The 25,345-nt window shown below is 43.5% G+C and overlaps 1 protein-coding gene across 1 annotated transcript; it reads right to left on the bottom strand.

Moving 5' to 3' along the window:
* Positions 1-460: 460 nt before the first annotated feature.
* chatb (choline O-acetyltransferase b) lies at positions 461-24,633 on the bottom strand (the record flags this gene model as incomplete). Its single annotated transcript, XM_079492373.1, has 14 exons — positions 461-751; positions 2,321-2,458; positions 2,567-2,629; positions 3,811-3,952; positions 4,438-4,560; positions 4,934-5,062; positions 7,399-7,499; positions 8,433-8,602; positions 8,979-9,156; positions 11,228-11,405; positions 12,321-12,374; positions 17,197-17,315; positions 22,022-22,213; positions 24,589-24,633. 14 exons carry the CDS (start codon positions 24,631-24,633, stop codon positions 461-463), a joined length of 1,923 nt encoding a protein of 640 aa, XP_079348499.1.
* Positions 24,634-25,345: the final 712 nt, after the last annotated feature.

Here is a 25,345-nt window from a genome sequence, read left to right as displayed (position 1 = left end):
TCTGCACAGTAAAATGTGACGCTTTCAGAGTTAACCACTTTAACCCGGTGTGCCTGTTTTGAGCATGTCGGATGTGAAATTGGCAGATCTGCAAGCTCACGCGATGCGACACGTTTTGTATAAAATAGGGCTTAAGAGTAAAACTTAAGCCCTATTTTAGTTATGTTTAGTCATACGATGATGTAAACACATGTGGCATGGGGTGAGCTCAGATCGGTGAATCAATAGGCTCCACTGCCGTGATCCCAGCAGCACCCGCCCCCTCTAGACCGGAAATCACACACTGGCTGGACCAGGCTAGTAGTAGATAACCTATTTTTGCCATTTTCAAAGTAAATGGACAATCTTTTATATATATACTTAACTGTAATGACATGCCCAAAACGAGGACGCGAGAGTGAAAGTGCTTAACAGTGTCTTGTATGAGTGCACTGTCCTTTTCCCTCTCAGAATGACTTCATTACTTCCCTGCTCTGAGAGGAGGCTGGCTGCCGGCTCCCTGGCCGCCGCCGCCGCCGGCCGGCTTGGCTGCGCCGGCGCTCGCTGCATGACTGCTCCTGTTGCACAGGTCCCTGAGCTCCACCAGGCCCTCCTCCAGGGCCTTGACGAACACGGCCGAGCACGTCTCGGTGCTCTCCCGGAAGCTGGACACGCAGAAGAGGACGTGGTCCGCCTGCGGGTTGTAGCACGCCCCGTAGCCGCTGGGCACCACGGGGCCGTAGCAGCAGAACATCTCCACCGAGGTGGGGACCTGCATGGTGGAGAGAGAAAGGGTGCAGAACATCAGAACATCTCCACCGAGGTGGGGACCTGCATGGTGGAGAGAGAGGGTCAGTGGCGTGCACAGATAGACACTAGGGGGTGCTAGAGCACCCCCTGCCCTTTTGGCAATGTGCCCTTTCGGAAAAACAAACTTTTTTTCTTCATTTTTTTCCCTTATTTTGTACAGTTACACTGTACAGTATGTGGACCATGGTGACATCAATTCTTGATAAAAAGCTTCTAATATATTATTTAGGCCCCACAATCTATAAATCTCACACTATTAAGGCAACCGGCCGGTTCCACGCGCTGCACAAAGTGCCCTTTTTTCCACTTGAGCACCTGCCCCTCTAAATGTCTGTGCACGCCACTGGAGAGGGTGCAAGGCAGGCAGGCAGACGCCACATGGAGTCAGTTAGTTCGGCCTGTCTAAGGACAGTGGTTCTCAACCTGAGGGTGGGGGGGAAAAAATTTTGGACTTTGAAGACCTTTTTAATACCTCGAAAAAAGAAAAGAAACAACAAACTATACTGTAAAACTGGTCAAACATTGGCCAAATTGTCAAATAATATAAGAGTAGTTGGAATGACCTGTCCAGCAAGATTGGATGCACTGTCCCTTATTTGATTCAATTATATTTGAACACAACAAATGACTGTTGTGTGCCATAAAATACCCCTGGAAATGGATGGACTACCCACCCCCGAACATGTCTCTTTCTTTTAAGGGTCCGTCACAGGTTTTTCAATTGCCTCTAGCAGCCTAATGGTAAGTCAGAAGGGAACTAAAGTGGATCTGTTGGATGCAGCTCAAAGTGAACTTCACTCCGGTATCTAGTTTGTCGCTGTTTGACTTTCCTAGCCTGTGTTATAAAAGAAGAACGGGCAACCATGGTGAAAATCGGTGATCGAAAATTGGCTAAAGTGGCTGTTTTCAAGACGTTTGGCCATTATCTCTGGAACGGAAAGTACAATCTTCTCAGTTCAAAGCTTGTTTGAAGTGTGAATTTGAGGACATTCTGAATCAAAAGGCCCCAATTCGCTCAGGACCCCTGTGAATGTGTAACCTGACTCCGCCAGATGGGGCAGCAGAGAGTACACTGGGTTCCCCCCTCCTGCTCCCATCTGGGAACTCTCAGGCAGACTTGATGCCTGGCCACAAAACGGCCTGGCCAATCAGCGGCAGCTAGAGGCGGGATCAAGGCAGCACTGTGTATGCCTTGATCCCACATTCACATAGTGAATGTGCACACTTGGCACAAGTCATAATTCGTCCATGTTGTGAGTGGTACGCGTGCTTCTTTCATTTGCTTGTGATTTGTCCATTTGCAGCGCATTTCTGAAGTGTTTGTGTTGTCAAATTGATGCATTTTTATAAACTTTAGCGCAGCATGTTTGTCTCTCTCGGCAGCCATAGGCTTTACATAGAATGAACCTCACTCATGGTAGAAATCATAATTTACCTAAGAACGGTCCTTATTTAATGGCGTGACCTTTTAGCACAATAAGATGCATTGTGTGCCGTAATAAACTGAAAATGAAAATAGACCACAGCTTACTTGACTGGTGGAGAGGATGAATTGGTTGCTGGCCAGATATGTCTCATCACAAAATATATCTGGTTTCTCCATTTTTAATTCCTTGGCGATCTCCCGGAGCCCAAGTAGATGATTGTCAATCGCCATCCCTGTAATAGCCTGAAAACAAGGGAAAATCATTTTATTTTATTTTATTTTTTATCACTCTTCTTTCAACTTAAGCTTCTGGCAGCAAATAGAAATGTGTTCATTCTTGTCAATACTTACTGCGATTGTGAAGCTTGTCTGGGCATTGATTGCATCCCATAGTTTTTTCATTTTTTCGGAATCCTGCAATAGGGAGTGAGAAACAATTGACCCATTTAGACAGTTTTCTGAAAGACCTATGTTTCTATGTCAGTGGTGCAGGTGCTCAACCTTTTTCATGTCAAGAACCCTACGAATTATCTGTATTTGGCCATGGACCCCCATCTGAAAATATGTTGTTCCAGGGACCCCCCCAGAAGCAAAGATTTGAGTTAAAAACGTTTGCTCTGAAAGAATATATATTCAATGATTTTTCAAAAATAGCAGATCTACAAGCTCTTAGTGCGGCACTCGGTGCCACGCTATGAGCTTGTAGATCTGCTATTTTTCAACAGCTAAAGTATAACAATGCTTATGGGAAATTGAGTCCAATGCATTACAATGGCGGTTGTTGTGGTCGGCACTTTGGAATATTTTTTAACACTATACGACAAGCGAATTGAAGCGATTACACTGTTTTAAAGTGGATTGTCATGACAAGCAACTTATCAAGTCTGTGCAGTGGCTTTTCAAAGGTTAGTCAAAACACGGCAGGGAGATCTAGAACACCAAAAGCGGTTCCTGTCCTAAATGGGTTTACCACTTACTGTATAACTTAAGCCTTATTATATATTATAAATGCCAATCTGCAAGCTCACAACACGCCTCGCAATTGACGTTTCAAGAGGCAGTCCCTATCCACAATGGTATTCCCAAATCCCATCCCCAACTTATCTGATTGTGTCACCTCATCCCTGACCCCCAAAGCACTCTCAATCATACGTGACCCACGTCTGGTCGTATGGGTATTCTTATACACATGTGTGTTCCCACAGCCACACAAGCTCTAACTAAGTAACCAGTCTGATGTGTAGAGCGCCAATCCATGATTTTGTCTCTCTTGTGTGGCTGTAAAGCCTGTAGTTTGGATAATTGTCTTATGCGGTATGTTTGTATGCACCTACTGTGGAAAATAATGTCTTCCAAATAACAAATAAACGATCTATCTGTGTGTCTGTCTCTGTCTGTCAGTCTATGAGCATGCTGTTTGCAGATGCGTAGATCTGCTTAGAGTTCATCAGTTTTTGGACAGGGGTCGTTAGCAGCATTGACTTTGTCTGCGGGGAGGAGGAGACCGGTGGCACCTGTTTCATTTTAAGCAGACATGATGAACAGTGATATATGCGAGGGGGGGTTGGGGGACTTAAGTGTGAAAAATGACTCACGGTGAGCGTGGCTTTCTCATCCGTCATTGCCTTCACAAAGGCCAGCGCCTGGGGAGTGGCAGAGCGGATGTTGTCCACACGCCCCTGCTGGAAGCGCCGGATGGAGGCGCTCTCGTACGTGGAGACGAGCCTTCCGTTGCATCTGAGAACACGCAGGGAAAGAGAACACGACACAAATCACTCCGGTGGCATTTCTTTCCTGCAGCATGAGCAATGTAAAAAAACTTGTGACATTTTAACCACTTAAAAATTGTAATTATATACTTTGTTGACCGGCATCCCCCAGGGGTTCTTCCTACTCCACCCAGATAACACAGATTGGCAATTCCGTACATACACTACTAGAAAACCCCCGAATCTGTGCATATTACCACTGTTTTGAGCGCGACGGAGACGTGGTAATTTCACTGTGTTTGGGTGAGACGGGTTGATACACCCCTTCCCTTTTCCCCTCTATGCCACACGTACAATTTCAAAGCACAGCCCCAGGCCGTGCGAGGTTTGGTGAGAACATTAGGGGGGGGGAAGCAGGAGGTACAATTCACGGGAGAGGATCATTAACGTTCGAGGTATTCATTTGCTTTGTACGGACAGTCTGCAGAGGCTGTGAGAAGACTGTATATATACCTGTAGAATGCAAGTTGTAGGGCAACTTGTATATACGCGTCTGGACTCATCTTCTGCTTTTTGATGAATTCCTTTCCATAGACTGTGAATTTGTGCACATCCATATCGAGATTTCTCACCAGCCTGGAGGAAGAAAATATGTTAACCCATTTTGACCTGAGATCAGATTCTAAAAAATGTCTTCTACATCCTGACAGTTTTCTGAAAAAGCTATGTTTCTATGTCAGTCATTCTTCGATTTTTCAAAAATAGCAGACCTACATGCTCGTAGCGCGCCACTTGGTGGCGCGCTATGAGCTTGTAGATCTGCTATTTTTCAATAGCTAAAGCATAACATAATGCTAACACCAAAAGGGGTTCCCGCCCAAAATGGATTAATTTACATTTTGTTTCAACGCTAAGTCTCTGTAAAGACTTTGGTTACTGTACAGCATGTCTTTCCACTGGTGTCTGCAGAGACACATCGTGCTACTGTATATGTATTAGTTCTCCCTACCTCTGGAGTCTGTCGGCGGAGGCTGCCAGCAACCCCTGGATGTGGGGGTTACACTTCCATCGCAGCCTTCGTGGCAGAGAAAGCTCCGTCACACTTGACGACCTCGCCAGCTTAGAGGGACTCCCTGTCCTGTATTTATGATAATATACAGCATACAGATGTAATTGGTATACAGTTCACATTTTCAACTACTGTACCCCCTTTACCCTCCCATCCCCATACCCCTTGGTGACACAACACCCCTCCCATTGGATTTATAGTTTGTCATTGCAGGTTTTTGATGCACCTCATTTGTTCTTAGTGCGAGGAAGTTAGGCGACGCAAGGGAGTGGTACTGTATACGCTTGTCTATGAACGGACACAGTGACCTTTATAATCGTCACCAATAAGAAGGATTTGCTGAATTTATTTTAAATGTCATGCTTTCTGTAGATTCGTTGTTCTCAAACAAAGGACCACCAAATATGTAGGCAGTTTGGCTCCCATTTGAAAAGATTTTTAAATGCGTTGTGAACTTGTAACTTTACCGTACATATACACCGGCGGCAGAGGCACCAACCTGCTCATCGGGAGCATTTAGGGCTTCAGTGTCTTGCTCAAAGACACTTCAACAATAACTGTATTTGGCCACTTATAGTTTAGAGCCATAAGCTGGACAGGCGCCCATTTGACTAATTAGCCCTTCACTAAATCCCACCCCAAAAAGCGATTGTCCAATGCCAATCCAAATAGTTTAGCAACGGTTGCTATGCTGGTCAAGCTTTCTTTGCTGCTAACGTGCCTATTGGACAAAGATGGGTTGGGGAGGGACTTAGTGAAGGGCTAGCTAATTCTTGTCCATAGCTTCATGAGACACATATCCACAAATCAGATTTGAAAACATGAATACAGTGGCGGGAATTAATTAGAAGTTCAGACTGTGCATTTATTGTGATTATAATATTTATTAATTATTTTTGAAAGACAATATAAATATGGACCTTTGGTTATTTTTGTGACTTTTGTTTTGTCAGTTCTGATCTTGGCTGATGTGCCAACTTTATTCTCCCGTCAGATATTTACTGTATAAGCTAATGAGATAGCATTTTAATCAACTGCACAATAACATATTTATGTATGTGCATTGTAAAATTAGCCAGTTGCTTTTCCTGTGCTGCATAATCATACAATGCCCAGAGTCAGTTTCACTCAGACAAACATACAGTAGCAAACTAAATTAAATGTAAAAGTAGTTTACTACTACTAGAAGCATTTAACCAACTTCATTCCAATGTCATGATATCTCAGATATTAATAAAACAGATAGTCAGGGAAAACATATTCAGTTCAATTTTTTATTTAAAAACAATAACAAAAATAAAATGGTCTCTGCTGTAACTGCTCCAAAACCAATTTGGCATCAAAGCGTTCTTTATGTTAGCACCTGGCATGTCAGGTGAGCCAATCTCATGTAATATAAGCTATCTCCAAAGAAAAAGTTGAAACAGGTTACATAAGGACATGGTCGCTGTCCATGGTGCTGAACTCAGGGTGTGTGTGTGTGTGTGTGTGTGTGTGTGTGTGTGTGTGTGTGTGTGTGTGTGTGTGTGTGTGTGTGTGTGTGTGTGTGTGTGTGTGTGTGTGTGTGTGTGTGTGTGTGTGTGTGTGTGTGTGTGTGTGTGTGTGTGTGCAGCCGTGCACTATTGTGCTGTGCAGACAGGTATGGATTCTAGTGTTATTTTGTTTCGCATTGTTTGTCCGTTTTAACTAAACTACATTCAATTTAAAATAAGAAGTCTAAATCACATTTAATGTACTCGTGTGGCCTACGAACGTGTTTTGCGATGATGTCTCAAATGATGTCTCGAATTTGTGTGAGAAAATGGTAGTAAGGCTTGTGTTTGTTTATTTTACATCTAAGTAACATCTAACTTCGTCAGTTACGTAACACAATCATACAACAGTGCTTTTCTGATGGCCACCGGACTGTGTACGTCATAGCGGTTGGGGAGGTTACGGGCGGGGTTGGGGATGGCAATTGCGATTTCACTTACACACACAGAGGCGCCACAATTGCTACAAACATCACTGTTTATTGCAGGTAAATATTTACACCAAATTAGGTATAAATTATCTTGTGATGTGACTCGTGTGGCAATGGCCATCAAACAGGGTTTGGATATTGAATGCAACATCCAATCAACCCGAAATTGATTGTCGTGGGGCATAATAGATCCACGTTTATTGTTATAGAACATCAACTGCCACTCTAATTCAGCTGTGCCTGAGTTTACAGTAACATCTGGAGTGTTCGGTTAATTAGATTAACCATCTGGACCTCGCTGTGTGTGACCTTTTAATAATAGCGCAAGTCGTTGCTATGGAGTAGAGAGTGTACATGGGATGTCTCAACTGGTACATAATATACAACTATTGTGTGTACAAGAGTGTTTGGCATATACAGTAATACTGTAGGTTGTGCTTACATGTACTTCATCAGATACTCTGAGCACTGGACCAGCACTATTCCCTCGAACGCCGAATGCTCGCACACCACTCCACACACCCCGTCCATGCCTACGACAAACTGAGAGAAGGCATCGGGTCATGTAATGGAACAAGGCCTCATACCGGGTATACTGATGCATTTCGTCAGTGGTTCTCAACCTGTGGGTCTCAACCTGTTGGGGAGGTCCCCAGATGACAGTTGAAGTGGCAAAATGTGATTATTCTGCCTGAAAGAGTTGAGAACCACTTTGTGATTACCAGTGTTGTTTTGGGCAGCAAAAGTCTAGTTTTAGTCGACTAAATATCATAATATTTGAGTCAACTAAATCTACAGTTGTTTTAGTCGACTAAAGCTAAGCTTGTAGATCAGCTATTTTCAGCATGCAACCAACTGTAAAATTACTTATACTGGATATCTTGTCCACTAGTCCCTCCTTGACATTTTAGTCTAGTTTGTATTTGTCGACAAAATTGTCAGTATATTTTGTCATAGTTTCAGTCATCATGGCTTAGTTTTTAATTCGTTTTTATTCAGTTTTCCTCAGTGTGAAACGGTAGTCGACGAACATTTTTCGGCATAGTCTTAGTCGACAAAAACAACACGTGGTGATTACGTGAGGATTGTAATGTGACTGGCGTGGCCCTGCAGTATACAGCAGCGGTTCCCAAAGTGGGGTAAGCGACGCATAGCCAGGGGGTACCTGGCTATGCCTAAAAAAACGTGGTCATTTCTGCCAAGTTGCGCAATAAACTTATTTTTGTGTTGTTCATTGTGTTTCTCCCATGTTTGCTTTGGGCCAATAGCTGACATGATTACTAAAACTACAACATCAGTCAACCTGTCGTGACCCCAAACAGTAACAGCAGGACGCATGCTGCAGAAACAACAAAAAGACTCAGGACACTTGAAAGGTTTCTGCGGCCGCTTCAGATGAGGGGGTACCTGGAAGAATGTCTACCCCAAAAGGGGTACCTGGTCCAAAAAAGTTTGGGAACCCCTGGTATACAGTACCTGCATTGGCTTGTCGTACCAGCGGTTAGCGCCGTTCTTCTCATGGCCTCCTCCGTGGAGCATCAGCAGGGCCCGGTTGGTGTCGCTGGGCTCCGTCCCGCTGCGTTCGTCGAGACATACCACACACAGACAGCTCTCTATCAGCGCCAGAGACTCCTTGTTGATCGGATCTGCATGGACGAGGGAGTCTCGTTTAGCTCACTTATAACGGCCTTCCATCCTTTTCATCCTTGCGTCCTTTTTTGTGACATGACATTATAGGCAATGAATTAAAAACAATGTTTATACTATAGATCGTATCTATTTTCGCCATGCAACACCGCCGTCGTATCCGCCGCCTGCATCCTCCAGGGAGCACGCAGGTGCAACATGAATTCCAACGCAATCCAGCAAGTAGTTTTACAGATATCGGGTCTGGGACCAAGGTTTTGGACAGACCATTGACGGTTTGTGGCTTAATATAGTTGATCCTACTGTATATATATATTTTTAATTTTACATCTTACAATTGAGTGGTGAAAAGGAGTGTGTTGTTTGAGGTCGGACCTTTCACGAGGGCGTCTCTGGCTTGTGCCCATTCGGTTCTGCCGTCCGCGGTCAAGAGACCGAACGGAGGAAGTCTTTCCTCGGCGCTGTCTGCCATTTTCACAATTTTCTCCAGTTGGGATAAGACATCCATCTCGTTGAGAGGCCTATTCTTCGTGGCCACGTCCAGTATAAAGAACTGAGGAGGAAAAGCGGATCACGATAAATATTTTAACTCTTACACAATCATTAAATCATGTGTCATTTGGAAGAGAGACCGCATCGACGATGTCCAGCTGTGTCCTTGTTTGTTAATTAGCTCCCTTGTGCGTTTTGATACGTGTTAATTGCTGCGGCTAGTGTGCACACTGGTTTGTGGCACACTAGCCTAGATATGTCAGCCATTGGCTGGATATCAATGGTGAAATAAAACTTGGATCTCCTGTTCTGATCAATAAAACATGAAGACTCTCCAGGGGGCTCTCAGAGAAAGTGACAGATTATTAACCACTACAGCGTTGTTGTGTGTTGTCTAACCTCAATGTGTCGTCATGGCATCAGGCGCAAACAAATCAGTCAGCTCCATGGAGATGTAGAACAATTCTCCAGAAACGGGAAGCTTGCACGGATCATGTGGTTAAATAACTAATGGTAACGTGTCAAACCCTGTGTTGTAAGGAAACGTAGATGGTTTGTTTTCTGTCAGGCCGTCATCCTTTTGTAATCTTTGTGAATCTCTTATGTAGTCATCTCCAACTTTCTAATATCTGCTGGTTTGACAACAAAACATAGAAACCGCCTGAACAACATTGTCAACTCAAGATCTGTAAGATAACAGAAAAAGGAGCACATATTACTGACAGACGTGTGAACCGTGAACATCCAGACAATGTGCTCTTTGGTGCAAGGGTGACAAAATGAATAGCAAAAAAACAAACAAAGACCAATGGCACTCTTGTGGAAATTATTAAAAAGCCTTTATTTAACGTGGCTACTGCATGGCAAGGTTAAACGCACCCACTCTGTATGAAGCCTTTTGCCACAACGCGTGTGTGTTTTTCACCTTGCCGTGCTGTAGCCAATTTATAATCAGGGCTTTTTCATATTTTCCACTTGGTCAGTTTTTTTCTTATTCTTTTTGTTTGCATTGTTATGATCTGTTCTGCTATTGTTACATCTTGTGTACACTACAGGCACATAAGAGTAACAAGACTTCAACTTCTGACCTGACCTGAGTTCCTTCTGTGACCAACAAGCATTTTGGCTTTCTCTCAACGGTGAAATCGTTTTTAAGCATGTTTATTTGCTCAGTACTGGCCTCCTTTGCTTTTGTAGCAAATAGATTCTTCTGAACAGATGTTTTTGCTGCACCATTTTCCACTGTAAATAATATAATAGGCCACAGACATGAACAAGTCTTGCCACAGACACGTGGCTGTGTACAGACATGTTGATGTCAGGAGACTGCGGCTGAGGTTGTGATTGGTGGAGCCAAAACAGTGTGATCGGCCCAATAAGAAGCAGGTAAGCCTAATGAAGTTGTTGTTGTAATAGTTATTTTGAAAGGAAAATGCATGTGGTGACTGTGGTCTAACCAATCATGATGCAGAAGCAGCAACCATGCAGAGCCATTTACCAATCAGATTAAGGCTATAGTTAAAAGGCGACCGCTTATATTGCTTATGCCTAGAACGCTTGGCATGCTTGGCATACTTGTTTGTACTTACTTATTATGTTCAGTTCCTCTGTGTCTCTGTTACAAAACTGCTCGAGACAAATTGCCCCTTGTGGGATTAATCAAGTTGTTTGAATTGAATCTAATTGAATTGAATCTAACTGAATCGAATCGAGGGCAGACTTTGAATACCAACCCTACAGGCTTCAGATGAAATTAACATGTTCTATATAGTTCTATAGTTCACAGAGAAGAATATGTGCACATCTCAATGCCTATATTCAGGCCAGGTGCTAGATGTTAGGCAACAGGTAGTATAGTGCCTTTATGGACCAGCGCCATTCTATGGCAGCGGTGGCCGCTGCCATAGAATCCAGTTCGCCAGTTCGAATCCCCGGACCGGCACGTTCAAATTACCACCGCTGAAGTGCCCTTGAGCAAGGCATTGAACCCCTACCATGAAATGTTCTATGAGCAGGGTGTGGCTGTAAACAAGCATCTCGAGCTTAGTCCACTTCCCTGGGTAAACAAAGAACTTTGCTTTGCTTTGCTGATATAGGTTCCTCGGTCAGTGATCATCACATGGTGAGCTGACCTGGTTCTTACGCGCCACGATAATGTGTTCTGGTTCCGAGGCTTGGTTGACGCGGACGTCGAGGACATCCCTCCTGGGGTCTGGGTAGCGGTAGCAGGTGAAGAGGCGCTCGTACTGCTCCATACACATGGGCGTCCCCGCCAGCTGACCGCGAGCAACGTCCACCGGCAACTCCCTCCTTGTGGCAGTATGGTGGAAAAAATATATACTTGAGTGAAAGTACAAAAGTATTGGCATCAAAATATGCTTAATCCATTTAGACCTGAGAAAACATTCACTTTGAAAGAATATATATTCAAAGATTTGTGCCGCATTTTCACGATTTTTCAAAAATAGCAGACCTACAAGTTCTTAGCGCGGCACTCGGTGCCGCGCTATGAGCTTGTAGATCTGCTATTTTTCAACAGCTAAAGCATAACACAATGCTTAAAACACCAAAAGGGGTTCCCGCCCAAAATGGCTTAAAGTACCAAAAGTAAAAGTACCCATAATGCATCCATTTCAAGTTATCAAATGTATAAAGATCTTTATCAAATGTATAAAGAAAATGGCAGATCTGCATGCTCCGCGCACCGCAACGCATTGTGAGCTTGTACATTGGCTATTTTCAATTGGCCGAAATGTATATAGTGGGGCTGAAGTGGTTACTGAATGTTTTGTAATGAAAATCCAAATCTACAAAGTAACTAGTAACTAAAGTGTTCAAATAAATGTAGTGGAATAAAAGTACAATATTTTGATCCGAGATGTAGTGGAGTAGAAATAAAAGTACCTAAAGATTTTACTTAATTAAGTACAGTACTTAAGTAAATGTACTTTACACCATATGCAGACAAGTACAACAATATAACTAACACAAGTTACACAACTGTGGTCGTTGCAGTGCTACTTCTATCGAGAAATACAAATGACCAACACGACTGGGCTTAGGTCTAAATTGGTATGGTATACACTCTAATAAGGAGAGTACTGTTTTATTATCTCTTGTGACACTGTATGCAGTAACAGGATTGGTTTTAGGTTTCCTTCTGAATCAATTCATGACAGTTATGACTCCTGGTGGGGGGCAATAAATCATGCATGGTGAACCTACGCATCAATGAGAGCCTTGTATTCCAAAACGCCTATGACGAGGTGAGCAGCAAATCTGAAATGATTGAAAAAGACAAGGAGAAGGAGAAGTCACGTTGTTGCAACACATGAACTCTTCAGACTCCTTTTTTGTATCATGAATTGACTCGTTTGAACCTGTAAACTGTTGATTGTGGTCACACTTTCTCTTCTTTCGGCGGAGCATTGGTAATAACCACAGGCACGGTGGCAAATTACCAGGATGAAAGGTGCAAGCTGTTGTGTGTGTGTGCACGTGACCGAACTACAGTAGCCTACGTGTGTGTGCGTGTGTGTGCGTGTGTGTGCGTGCGTGTGCGTGAGCGAGTGGTACTTGTGCAGATAGGAAAAAAACAAAGCGTCCTGTCAGATCTCGTGCTGTGTGTCATTTGTCTTGCTGTTATTACGTTCAATCCCTGGATCAATGCAAAGGATGGGGCCCCGCCGCAGCCACGCCCCCACCCCCACCCACCCACCCCAAACGAGGGCCTGACTAGCGGTCTCGGCGGAGAGCTTGGTCCCGTCACTCTCAATCTAATAAGTGGCTCTGTCTGTATATTTACCAGCTGCTCGTGGGGTGCTCTGGAAATATTCACTTAGTGCCGCGAGCTGACAGAAGCTAATGGCGAGTTACAGGCACAGTCTGGCTGCTGTTAGTGTGTCTGGCAGCAGGGCCGCGGCTCATTTAATAACAGGCAGAGATTTAGCCAATTCATGACGTTGACAGTCACTGATACGCTGCATGTTTGTAAAACAAAAGAAAAAAAAGAAGAAATCTGATCTTAATCTGGGTCCATGCTTCCCCAATGGAGCATAAAACTCTCAGCAGCTACAGAATTGATAGGATGTAATATCCTATAGGCAACGTGGTCGTGCATATTTGCATTTACGTTTAGTGCAGTGTTTCCCACACACACACTCACGCATGCCTGCATTGCATTGCCTGAGCTTGTAGATCTGCTATTTTAAGGTTTTTTTTAAAGGCTTAAGTGGTAAGACCTGAGGCCATTCTGCAAATGCCTTATAAATCAGTAATTCTCAAACTTCACAAATATGTTCAAAGAATAGCTGATCTACAAGCTCACAGATTGTACCCCTGTTTGAATGGTTTCATTTGTTTGACTTTGGATGTGGAATCAGCAGCTTAGGCCTGTAGCGTGTGACGTTTGGTGGATGCTTTTCTTCAGACACACTTATTACAGTATAGCACGAGTGTGTAGGTACGTGTGTAGCCTGAGTGACTCCAGTGTGTAGGTACGTGTGTAGCCTGAGTTACTCCAGTGTGTAGGCCTACGTGTGTAGCCTGAGTGACTCCAGTGTGTAGGCCTACGTGTGTAGTCTGAGTGACTCCAGTGTGTAGGCCTACGTGTGTAGCCTGAGTGACTCCAGTGTGTAGGCCTACGTGTTTAGTCTGAGTGACTCCAGTGTGTAGGCCTACGTGTGTAGCCTGAGTGACTCCAGTGTGTAGGCCTATGTGTGTAGCCTGAGTGACTCCAGTGTGTAGGCATATGTGTGTAGCCTGAGTGACTCCAGTGTATAGGCCTACGTGTGTAGCCTGAGTTACTCCAGTGTGTAGGCCTACGTGTTTAGCCTGAGTGACTCCAGTGTGTAGGCCTACGTGTGTAGCCTGAGTGACTCCAGTGTGTAGGCATATGTGTGTAGCCTGAGTGACTCCAGTGTATAGGCCTACGTGTGTAGCCTGAGTTACTCCAGTGTGTAGGCCTACGTGTTTAGCCTGAGTGACTCCAGTGTGTAGGCCTACGTGTGTAGCCTGAGTTACTCCAGTGTGTAGGCCTACGTGTGTAGCCTGAGTGACACCAGTGTGTAGGCCTACGTGTTTAGCCTGAGTGACTCCAGTGTGTGTAGGCCTACGTGTGTAGCCTGGTGCTGCGTTCACACGGGCACATGCAAAGATACAGTCCACCATTGATTCTCAATGGAAGCCAGCAACATGAAGATATAAAGATGCATGTGACGTTTGTAGCTGCTACAGAGTCAGTGAATCCTCGCTGGGCCAGACTCATAGCGAGGATTCACTGACGCTTCCTCCCGCGGGGAGGTTAATCCTCGCTGTGAGTCTGGCCCCGCCAGGCTACTGAACCCCTTCTACCTATATGGACTTGCCACTGTATGTAACTCATTCTTTTTTCTTTTTAAAGATATTTTGGGGCTTTTTGCCTTTATTGATAGATGTATAGTAGGTAGACAGGAAACAGGGGAGAGAGACACACAGTAAAGTTCGTCGGGATCAGGACTTGAACCCGCGGCACACTGTCATGCTGGATTACCAGCCAAAATGCCTGGACCACTAAACCAGCCCAGGCCGTGTGTAACGCATTCTAATTAGATTCCGGAAAATGGCCTCCTCCTCATAGCATCCTCATTAGTGTCTCTGGTGTGCATGGTAGGTAGAGCACCATCAGTATCGCGTGTCTCGTGAGCAGAGGTTGGTAGAGTAGCCAAAAACATGTACTCAAGTAAAACGTATTACTGTTACGTGTTACTTTAATATGATGATGATTCTGAATGATTGAAGTAAAAGTAGTCATCCAAGTAATTACTTAAGAGTAAGACAATGTCTTGTGAAAAGACTACTCAAGTAATGAGTTACTTCATGTGCTCGGATTTATTGTTTGAATAATCAGAACGTAAAATATAAAATTATCCATGCTTGTCCAATGGAAATAAACAAAATTGGCTGACATCTCTCTGAACGAATTAAAGAAATAGAACATGCATTCAATTAAAAATGGCTAAAAAGTAATAAGCAAGTGAAAGGTGTGTTGAATTTAGACTACTCTTACTCTTAAGTACAATTTACTTAAAAATGTTACTTAGGTAAATGTAAGAGTAAATGTAACTAATTACTACCCACCCTCTGCTCATAAGAGGGGTGGATGAATGCCCCACACCCAGAGACATATAAAGTTAGACGCCTCTTCCGGCTCTGGGCCGTCTGTATCTCAACGGCGATGCGATGCGATGCGATGCGTGATTGGATTGCATTGACAAAGCTTTCCCGAGATTCCTTGCGAAGCATAGCGGAAGCAAAACGGAAGAACGGAAGGGGACGTTTGGTAGGCCAATCAGAGGCTTGACTCCCTCTTTCCCAGCAGCACTTGCCTTCCGAGATTCCATTTGACTTCCTCCTCCCGTTGGAGACAGGTCGCTCCAACGAACTGCAGCGACAAATGAGGCATCTATATATTTTTAATATCTAAGTCTACACCCATTAAAGTGAGATGGTGAGTTGCAGCAGTATATGGGGTATTGATTGATTGATTGATTGATTGATTGATTGATTGATTGATTGATTGATTGATTGATTGATTGATTGATTGGATTTACAACAGTAAACAGTACAGCAAGTACAATTACGCAAGCAATGCTAAAAGGATAAGTAAGTAAGTAAGTAAGACTAGAACATTACATCGGCATCACTGACATTGCTCTGCAGTGGTTCAAGTCCTACCTCACCGACAGGAGCTTTACAGTCAAGCTTGGTGAACTTTCCTCTAGTCCTGCCCCCCTTAACTGTGGCGTCCCCCAGGGCTCCATTCTCGGCCCTCTTCTGTTTTTATTGTATATTCTGCCATTAGGGACAATCATTAAAAAACATAATATGACTTTCCATTGCTATGCCGACGATGTACAGCTTTATTTACCCTTAAACACAAAAACCAGTGATTCAACTAAACCATTGTTGGATTGTCTCTCAGATATTAAGGCTTGGATGGCCTCAAATTTTTTAACACTCAACGAGGGAAAGACTGAGGTGCTGGTTTTCGATCATGCCCCAAGCTATCCCAACGCTGACCTTGGCCCACTCAGCATCAACACTCGCCCCTTTGTTAAAAATCTAGGAGTGCTCTTTGACAACAAATTTAAATTTGATAAGCAGATTAGTGCCGTTGTCAAAGCTAGCTTTTTCCAACTAAGGCTGCTGGCCAAGATCAAGGCCTATCTACCTCCCTCAGACCTAGAGAAAGTTGTCCATGCCTTAATTTCCTCGCGGATTGACTACTGCAATGCCCTGTACTTTGGAATCGATCAATCTGCTATCAGACGCCTACAACTCGTCCAAAATGCTGCTGCCCGCCTCCTTACCGGAAAGAAAAAGCGCGATCATATTACACCTGTCCTTGCTTCCCTACACTGGCTCCCAGTTCGCTTTAGAATAGATTTTAAATTATTATTGTTTGTCTTCAAAGCCCAAAATGGGCATGTCCCCCCTTACCTCTGCGAGCTCATTAAACCATACGTCCCAGCCAGACCCTTGAGGTCAGCTGACCAACTGCGTTTGATTGTGCCTGGAACCTCATGTGTCACTAGAGGTGACCGAGCCTTCTCTGTGGCCGGTCCCACACTGTGGAATGCCCTGCCCCTTCCCATTCGTTCTGCCCAGTCCCTGGGTGTTTTTAAATCTCTCCTAAAGACCCACTTTTTCTCCCTGGCTTTTAATGTTGCCTGAAAACACATACCCTTCTTATACCATGTCTGTTTATACTTCCGGTCTCACTTGTTGCTTTGTTTTTGTTTTGTTTTGTTTTGTTTTTCTTTTCTTTACATGCTCTTGTTGTTGCTCTGTTCTTGTTTTACATGCTCTTGTTCAGCACTTTGGTTTGTCTTCGGTCAATGTAAATGTGCTATACAAATAAACTTTGATTTGATTTGATTTGATTTGAAGTAGCCTTGCCGAGCCATGAGGCCCATAGGTCAGGAGCCTATCTCCTGTTTCTGTAGCGTGAGGCAGCTTGATGTACAAGTACACCTCCTGGATATGACGCTAGTATGTCGCAGACTAAAAGGATAACCTTGATGATTGTTATGGTCATTTTCACAGAATGCAGGACACGTACCTGATTGCGTCCTTCTCGACTCTGAAGGTTTGTTTGGGAAAAACCATGACAGGACTGGAGTTGACTGGCAGCGCCAGTCTGTTGTTCAAATACATGTCCTCAAGCCAGTAGTCATACACCTGAGACAGACGGGGGAATACACAGAACAATAAGGAGTACGCCCTAACTTATACCATGTCTTAACAACAAATACTGGAATTAGCTCATATCTACAGGCTCATATCTGCTCATATCCGCTCATAGCTCATATCTGAGGGCGGCAGTGGCTCAAGGGTAGAGTGGCTGGATGGTAACCGCAAGGTGGTAACCGCAAGGTTGCCTGTTCGAACCCGTGCTCCCCCAGAGTTAGTGTCGAAGTGTCCTTGAGCAAGACACTGAACCCCAAATTGCTCCTGATGTGCTGGCTAGTGCCTTGCATGGTTTCTGCCGCCATCGGTGTATGAATGTGTGTGTGAATGGGTGAATTGATGCACAATCTATGTAAAGCGCCTTGGATAAAGGTGCTATATAAATGCACCATTTTTACCATTTACAGGCTCAGCGCGTCACATCTTGACAGGGACGGCGGGTTGAAAGTGGTGTTTGTTCAATGAACGTCTGGGTTTTAGTGTATGGTCTATGTTTGTTTAACTTTTTTTGATTCATCTTCTGTCTTTGAGAGATGAGCGTCGCTGTACGGGCGATGGGGTGAAAAGCCATTACAGTGTATCGTGGCGTGGCGAAAAGGGTGGTGGGTGAGAGTTGATGGGAGCGTGGGAGAGTGATGGATATCGGTGAGCTGGAGGAACTGTGGACTGACTGATCACCACAAGGATAGAACGAAGCAACAGACCCCAAGGACGAGGCTCCAATTGATCTGTTTTTTATGGCGTAGCTCTGAAAGAGACTGAAGCCTCAGCCTTACTTAGTTGCGTGCCAGTGTCGTGCTTAGTAAATATCAGATATACAAGCTCACAATGTGCCACGAATGTGATGCACTGTGAGCCATATATCTGCTATTTACGCCATGCAACACCAGTGTGCAACTAAGTATAAATCAGGCTTAAGCCGCCAATGAGAGGGTCTTGTCTGTGTGACTCTGTCTGCTGGAGCTAATCGCGGAAACCGCTCAACTGATCAAGGCCGAATTTCTTGTGCACACTGTCGCTGTCACTGGGCTACCATAGAATCCCACAACAGTCAAGCCATCTACTGTATATAAGGCCGCACTCACATTCGCGTGCAGCATGCGTCCGACTCCGCCCCATACACACCCATTCATGGGAGGGGGGAGGGGAAGAGAAGGGAAATGAATGGGTGTGTATGGGGCGGACGCATGCTGCACGCGAATGTGAGTGCCGCCTAATGAAGTGAGGCCGGCAGTCGAATCAGGCTAAAACCTTGCCAGGATGTGGAGTATATACGTCATAGATATCATAATGTCATAGAGATGACTGGCGTCACAGACTGACCACATGCAATCAGAGATCCACATGAAGCCGCACTTTTATCTGGTCTGGTTTTATAATGTTCAGAAATGGATCTCATGATCTATCTGTGATACTGTTATGTTGTGATATGAGCACAATCTATTCTATGGCTGTGTGAATATGGTTCTCACTTTTGTATGGGAGGAATGTACACCACAAAATCCTGTGTGTTGTTCATTGTAAACATGGATCCAGAAAGGATTTTGCAGTGTAGAATCTGAAGATGATTGATTGATTGATTGATTGATTGATTGATTGATTGAAGACTTTATTAAGAGTTAAGTACAGTTCAGTACAAGGTCTGCTAAGAGGATTTAAAACCCTAGGAAGCCGGTGACTTGTTTCCATCGCGGTCCTTCATATTCAATTCATCAGAGTTATGTTTCATTTTTCTTATGATACACACATGCCTCTCTATGGGCGGCTCCAGCATGTCTGTTGTCCTCACTTAACATCTGCTGAGGTATACGTCTGTCTCTGGCAGACTGCACAACCGATAGTTAACCCTATACATTCCCTATTCTGGTGGCGAATATCTGGTTAAAATAGCGGGTAAAAGAAACGTATTGTGCAACATATTAGCTTGTAGATTGGCTATTTTGTGCGAAGAGATTTGGTGTATAGAGGAAGAGGGAATAAAGGACTGGACCAAGTATAGAGCTCTGGTGGACCCCGGTATACTAGGTCAGTGGTTCTGAAACATTTTCATATCAAGGACCCCCAAATTGATTTGATTGATCGGCGAGAAAAATAACCAAAAATAATGTGACGTTTGTAAACAGTTCCTCATTTTGCTGGGTCCGGGAACCCCAGGGGTCCTTGAAGGTATTCCAGGGAGTCCCTGGACCCCACTTTGAGAACTACTGAACTAGGTTTATTGCGACTGTAGGTCGCATTTTCTATGAAAACCTGCATCTCCTGTCCGTCAGTTAGTTAGTCACCCACGCCATATATGGTCACGCCTCATGACATCACGCCTCCATATATGTTCACGCCTCGTGACATCACGTATCCAATCCATATATGGTCACGCCTCATGACATCACGCCTCATGACATCACGCCTCGTGACACGTCATGGCACCATATATGGCCATCTCCATGTGAAGATCACAACACTGACCTCATCAAACCCTGGATAGTGGATAACCATAAATGGAGAAGACTGGATCATCACCTAGATCTGCATATGGAGCCGGCCAGCAACTCTACACCTGACCTCAAACCGTTAGATCTCCATATATGGAGCTGACCTGTTCTGACATTCCATTATGTTTATCCTTCCCCACCTGTCCTTCCTGTTCTGACATTCCATATGTTGATGACCTCATCAAACCCTGTACACTCAAGACACGCTCCATATATGGCCAGTACAGAATTCATTCCATACAGTATGTTGATTTGACCCCCCCATGCCAAAGCGCCAGCGCTCCCACAACCCTGTTGTGGGTTCGACTTCGAACGCTGCCTATAGGGTCCACGTCAGCAAGGGCATGCGGTTACGACGGGTTCCTGACGCCAAATCAAATGTGTTCAGATCTGAGCTAAATCTCCTGCAGGAGGAGGCGTGTCTGAAGCCTGTCCTGTTCTAGAGTCTCTGGACATAAAAACAAATGACAGACTGTAAAGGGACACACTCACATGAACTATCACATCACATGTACTAATGAGGAGTCCCAACTTTAGGTCAGTGGTTCTGAAACATTTTCATATCAAATAATGTGACGTTTGTAAACAGTTCCTTATTTTGCTGGGTCCGGGAACCCCAGGGGTCCTTGAAGGTATTCCAGGGAGTCCCTGGACCCCACTTTGGCCCCTTTTCCACCGGTTGGTTCCCAATGGGAACCGGTTCAGTTCTTTTTGGTTCTTAGTCCATGAGCCAGAGCTCCAAAATTGGAACGTTAATTATGAATTTAGTGGGCAAAACTATAGGCTACCTATATTAGATTGTTATCACCATGAAACTTCCCCAGTTGATTACTTACACGAAGACAATGATTTATTGTATTACACATTTTACATTTTTAAATATGCAAATGAGGCATTATGTAGGAAAATATGCAAAATAATAGAAAATATGAAAAAGCTACTACTGTGGAAGGGTTATCATGTATTAATTTACTTGTATTGATCCTATAAACAATTTAATATAGGTCTAGTTTTTCCCACTAATTTTGGAGCTCTGGCTCATGGACTAAGAACCAAAAAGAACTGAACCGGTTCCCATTGGGAACCAACCGGTGGAAAGGGGGTCTCAGAGAACTACTGAACTAGGTTTATTGCGACGGTAGGTTGCATTTTCTATGAAAACCTGCATCCCCTGTCCGTCAGTTAGTTAGTCACCCACGCCATATATGGTCACGCCTCATGACATCACGCCTCCATATATGTTCACGCCTCGTGACATCACGTCTCCATATATGGTCACGCCTCGTGACATCACGTCTCCATATATGGTCACGCCTCACGACATCACGCCTCGTGACATCACGTCTCCATATATGGTCACGCCTCGTGACACGTCATGCCACCATATATGGCCATCTCCATGTGAAGATCACAACACTGACCTCATCTAACCCTGGATAACCATACATGGAGAAGACTGGATCATCACCTAGATCTGCATATGGAGCCGGCCAGCAACTCTACATCTGACCTCAAACCCTTAGATCTCCATATATGGAGCTGACCTGTTCTGACATTCCATTATGTTTATCCTTCCCCACCTGTCCTTCTTGTTCTGACATTCCATTATGTTGATCTGACCTCATCAAACCCTGTACACTCAAGACACGCTCCATATATGGCCAGTACAGAATTCATTCCATATACAGTATGTTGATTTGACACTAATTACACATAGAACCCTTGAAAATACTAAATTGCTGTCAGGTGGAAACCTTGTATGTCGAAAACCCTTCCTTTTGTGTTATTATTTTATATATAGAAAATTGCCGATCCCCGAGCTTGTAGATCTGCTATTTTGTCAACTTTTGTGTGACACTTGTATGACCAAGTACTAAAGTAGGGCATTAATTCACTAAATAAATGATAAATGAAAAATCACCCTCGTGTGAAGTGAGGAGTGCTCTTATCGTCATACATCATCATAGGCCTACATCACATTCCGTGCTCAGCCAATCAAATCATTCCACACAAACACACAGAGCTGCGCTTAGTGCCCTCAAAAAAGAAATACGATGTTTCTGCCCGACAGCAACGACATGAGAGAAAGTTAAGACTTGTAAATTCAAGCCCAATTTAAACTCCCATTGCACGGTGGTATTGCATGCTAACAACAACAACAACAACTGATGTTTCAAGCCAATAATGAGTTATATCAGGCATTATTACCCAGTTGGTCGTCTTGTCCCTTTTCTCCAGAAGCCTCTTCTGCAGAGCTTCCCCGAGTCCCCCGGGGGCCCCGAACCTCTCCACTATGACCTTGGTTTTGGCGAACTGCTCCACGGTCACCAGGTGTTGGACACATTTCAGATACGTGTCCAAAGTCTGTTTGAGCGGTGGCACCGGGACCTTGGGCAAGTTCTGGGATTATAAAATATATATATATATGAAAAACACAAGATGTAATGCAGGGATGGATTAAGACTCAAGGAGGCCAATGCTGGGAGAATTAGCCTATATCTTTTAGGGCCCCCACTGTATTTATATCGGCCACAAGACTTCTTATATACGTCATCATTAGTGCCCTAAATAAACATTAAAGTACATAGACTTGACTGGAAAACGATTTACGTCATGAGTGCTGAGTCTAAACAAACATTAAAGTTAGTCCATAGACCTTGTAGCTCTGAAAGTCTAAAGTGTTCTAATCAAACATTAAAGTCTGTAGACTTGACTGGCTCTAAAGTGCACTCTAAAGTGCTCTAAATACACATTGTAATATCCTCAAAGTCCATAGACTTGCCTTGCCAACTATATCATAAGTGCTCTAAACGAACATTAAAAATCCCATAGATTTGGCTGCCATATGACGTAAATTAAAAGCCATGCATTGGAGGGACTAGCAGTCTTAGCACCCCTCAAATAAATCACACCCATGTGAAGTGAGAGGCACTCTTATCATTATACATCATCATACATCTCATGAACAACTGAATTTATGTGATTAGTTAGCCGGTTTGCTTGTCTACATAGAAGTTAATTTCCCTTCATTGTCAATGGCATTGCTTCATATTTGGCGGACATTTGACCTAATTTCTCCTTTCATTGTCAATGGCAAATATGAGAAGTGTGTGGACAAAAGCTGTATATATAGGAGGGGCTAGCGACCCTCATAAAAAGGCTATGGCTTAGGTAAATGAGTGAATGGCAACCCATAACTTTATGTGCTTACTTTTTTGGGTCCTGTTCTTATCGAGATGTCTTTTAATGATTGGTCTGACTGCCTATTTTACACATTTTGTTTCTTATTGCTTTGCTTTTGTTTTAAACATTGAAAGCATTGAAACACTTTGTGACTGTCTGCGAAAGGTGCTCTATGAATAAAATATACTTATACTTTCGTATACTTTTCATTGTTTGCGAAAGAAAGGTGATATATACTATACATAAAATGTACTAAACTTACTTATTTACTTGCTTATACTTACTTACTTAAAATCACACCTGTGTGAAGTGAGGGGCCGGGCACTCTTATCATACATCATATACATCACATTCTGTGCTCAGCCAATCAAATCATCACAAATTTGCGTCTTCACTTTTCTGTCCTCACTTTTGTGTGATACTCTGTGTGATACATAAAACATGGTCCCATAGTTGATACAAAATATTTATCTCTGGGACCCAAATATACACTTTAAAATATTCAGTGTCAACACTGAGAGTGCATGAATAATGTTGCACTCTCAGTGTTATCATTTGGTTCCTATACTATCAGTAATTTAGCTGCAGGGACCCCACATCCAAAAGTTGCAATTTCACTGCAAATTGTTTATTTAATTGCTTGTATTATTAAAAGCAGCATTAATAATCAATCATTCAGAACTGTTTGAGATGTGTGAATAAATTCCATTCCATTCGTCCCATTTATAGTCTGGTAACCTACTTGGAAAGTATTCTGTTGAAGGAAAGAAAATACAAATTGTTCTGTCTGACTTTTGCAATAATTAAGAAATGACATATCCTACTGTTAAGTTTCCCAGGCTGTTAACTGATCAGTATGTTGAAATTGTACTAAATCAATTCAATCTAGTTGTGGATTTATAGTATGGAATTCACTTTCTTTATATAACTGCCCAACTTTATTTAATCAAATTATTACAATTTGCATAAATATATATTGCCTCATAAAGTGGTTGTAAATGATTTGACTTTGTACTATATTGTTGTACCCTAAACATCTCTGTCGGAGTGTCGGTTCAATAATGCAAAAGACATGTGATGTGCACACAGTTGTGGATGAGTAGCCAGCCAACATCAGGCGCTCAACTCCAGTTGATGCCAAGTTAGCAATAATTATAGTATCGGTTATTATAATCTATCCTGGCTATCAGTATATTTACATATATGTTTTAGTTCTTTGTAATTTCTGACGATCTACTCTTTTGGGAAATAATTGTAGTCTACCCAGCTATTCAGACACAGTAGTCATAGTAAAAATAGACTAATAATAACAGCGATGATTAGATCTGATGTCCTATAGTGACGCGTCAAGATAGCAATGCAATTAGTTAATATATTATAAACTTATTTAAACCTGCAGGCTGCAGAGTTTACATGGCATATTGTTAAATTCCTTAGAAAGATATGCATGCAGTTCTCAACATTCTATCAAATCAGGTTAAACTTGATTTATTTTGTGCCACTGCACCATCACGACGAATGAAGTTTAATTGCGTAATTCCCCGGCATGACATCCAAATTGATCAACTAGTAAAACACTTTCACTTTCGTACTTCGCTCTCCCGGCCTCTCGACGGCTGTCTTTCCAGGATAGGCATTGTTGTTGTGGACCAGGTGCACTGAGCGGGAAGTAACGTGGAAAACCCTCTAAAGTTGATTGAAGTTCAGCCCTTTTCAACAAGATCGATATGTTGAAGCCTTTCAAATAGAATACAAAAGTAATAATTAAGAACTATAGGCTATCGGAAAAGGCAAATACATGTCATATATAGGAGATGCAATCAAATGCATGACTTTGGTTTTCAATTACGCCAATGTCGCATGCACGCCACGCTCATGCAACATTTGTAGGGCTGAAACATCACGAGGAGTGTCAAGCATTGCTTACCTGAACAGTGGCGTGAACAGTGGTCTTTACAACTTCAAGGGGTCAAAGCAGGGATGCTAAAGATCACATGTTGTCCCAGGTCCACTTCGCGGTGTCCTGTCCCGTCACATAACTCCTCTTGTGAGCGAAGGAATGCATATCATCCACACCGGAGCATACTGTAAGCCTCGGCTTTAAACGTGCACTTTGGAGAGATGCTGTAGGTGTTTGTCTCATCCAGCCCCCTTGAGGCGCAACAAACTCCTCCCATCGTCATCCAATTCGCGGAACATATTATTTGACAGCTTGTTTTATTTCCCTGCCCACCTCGGGACGCGAGGCAATACTTCTTTGACAACCCCAAAGTCTATAACTCTATACAGATCTCATGCGGCGTTCTGGTGGCAACACTGTCTGACCGACTGGAAGTCGAGCCATTCTTT

This window comes from Electrona antarctica (assembly GCF_951216825.1).
Source record: "Electrona antarctica genome assembly, chromosome: 22".
NCBI lineage: Eukaryota > Metazoa > Chordata > Actinopteri > Myctophiformes > Myctophidae > Electrona > Electrona antarctica.
The sequence above is the reverse complement of the archived record's forward strand: the minus strand, read 5'-3'. Positions and strand labels throughout refer to the sequence as shown.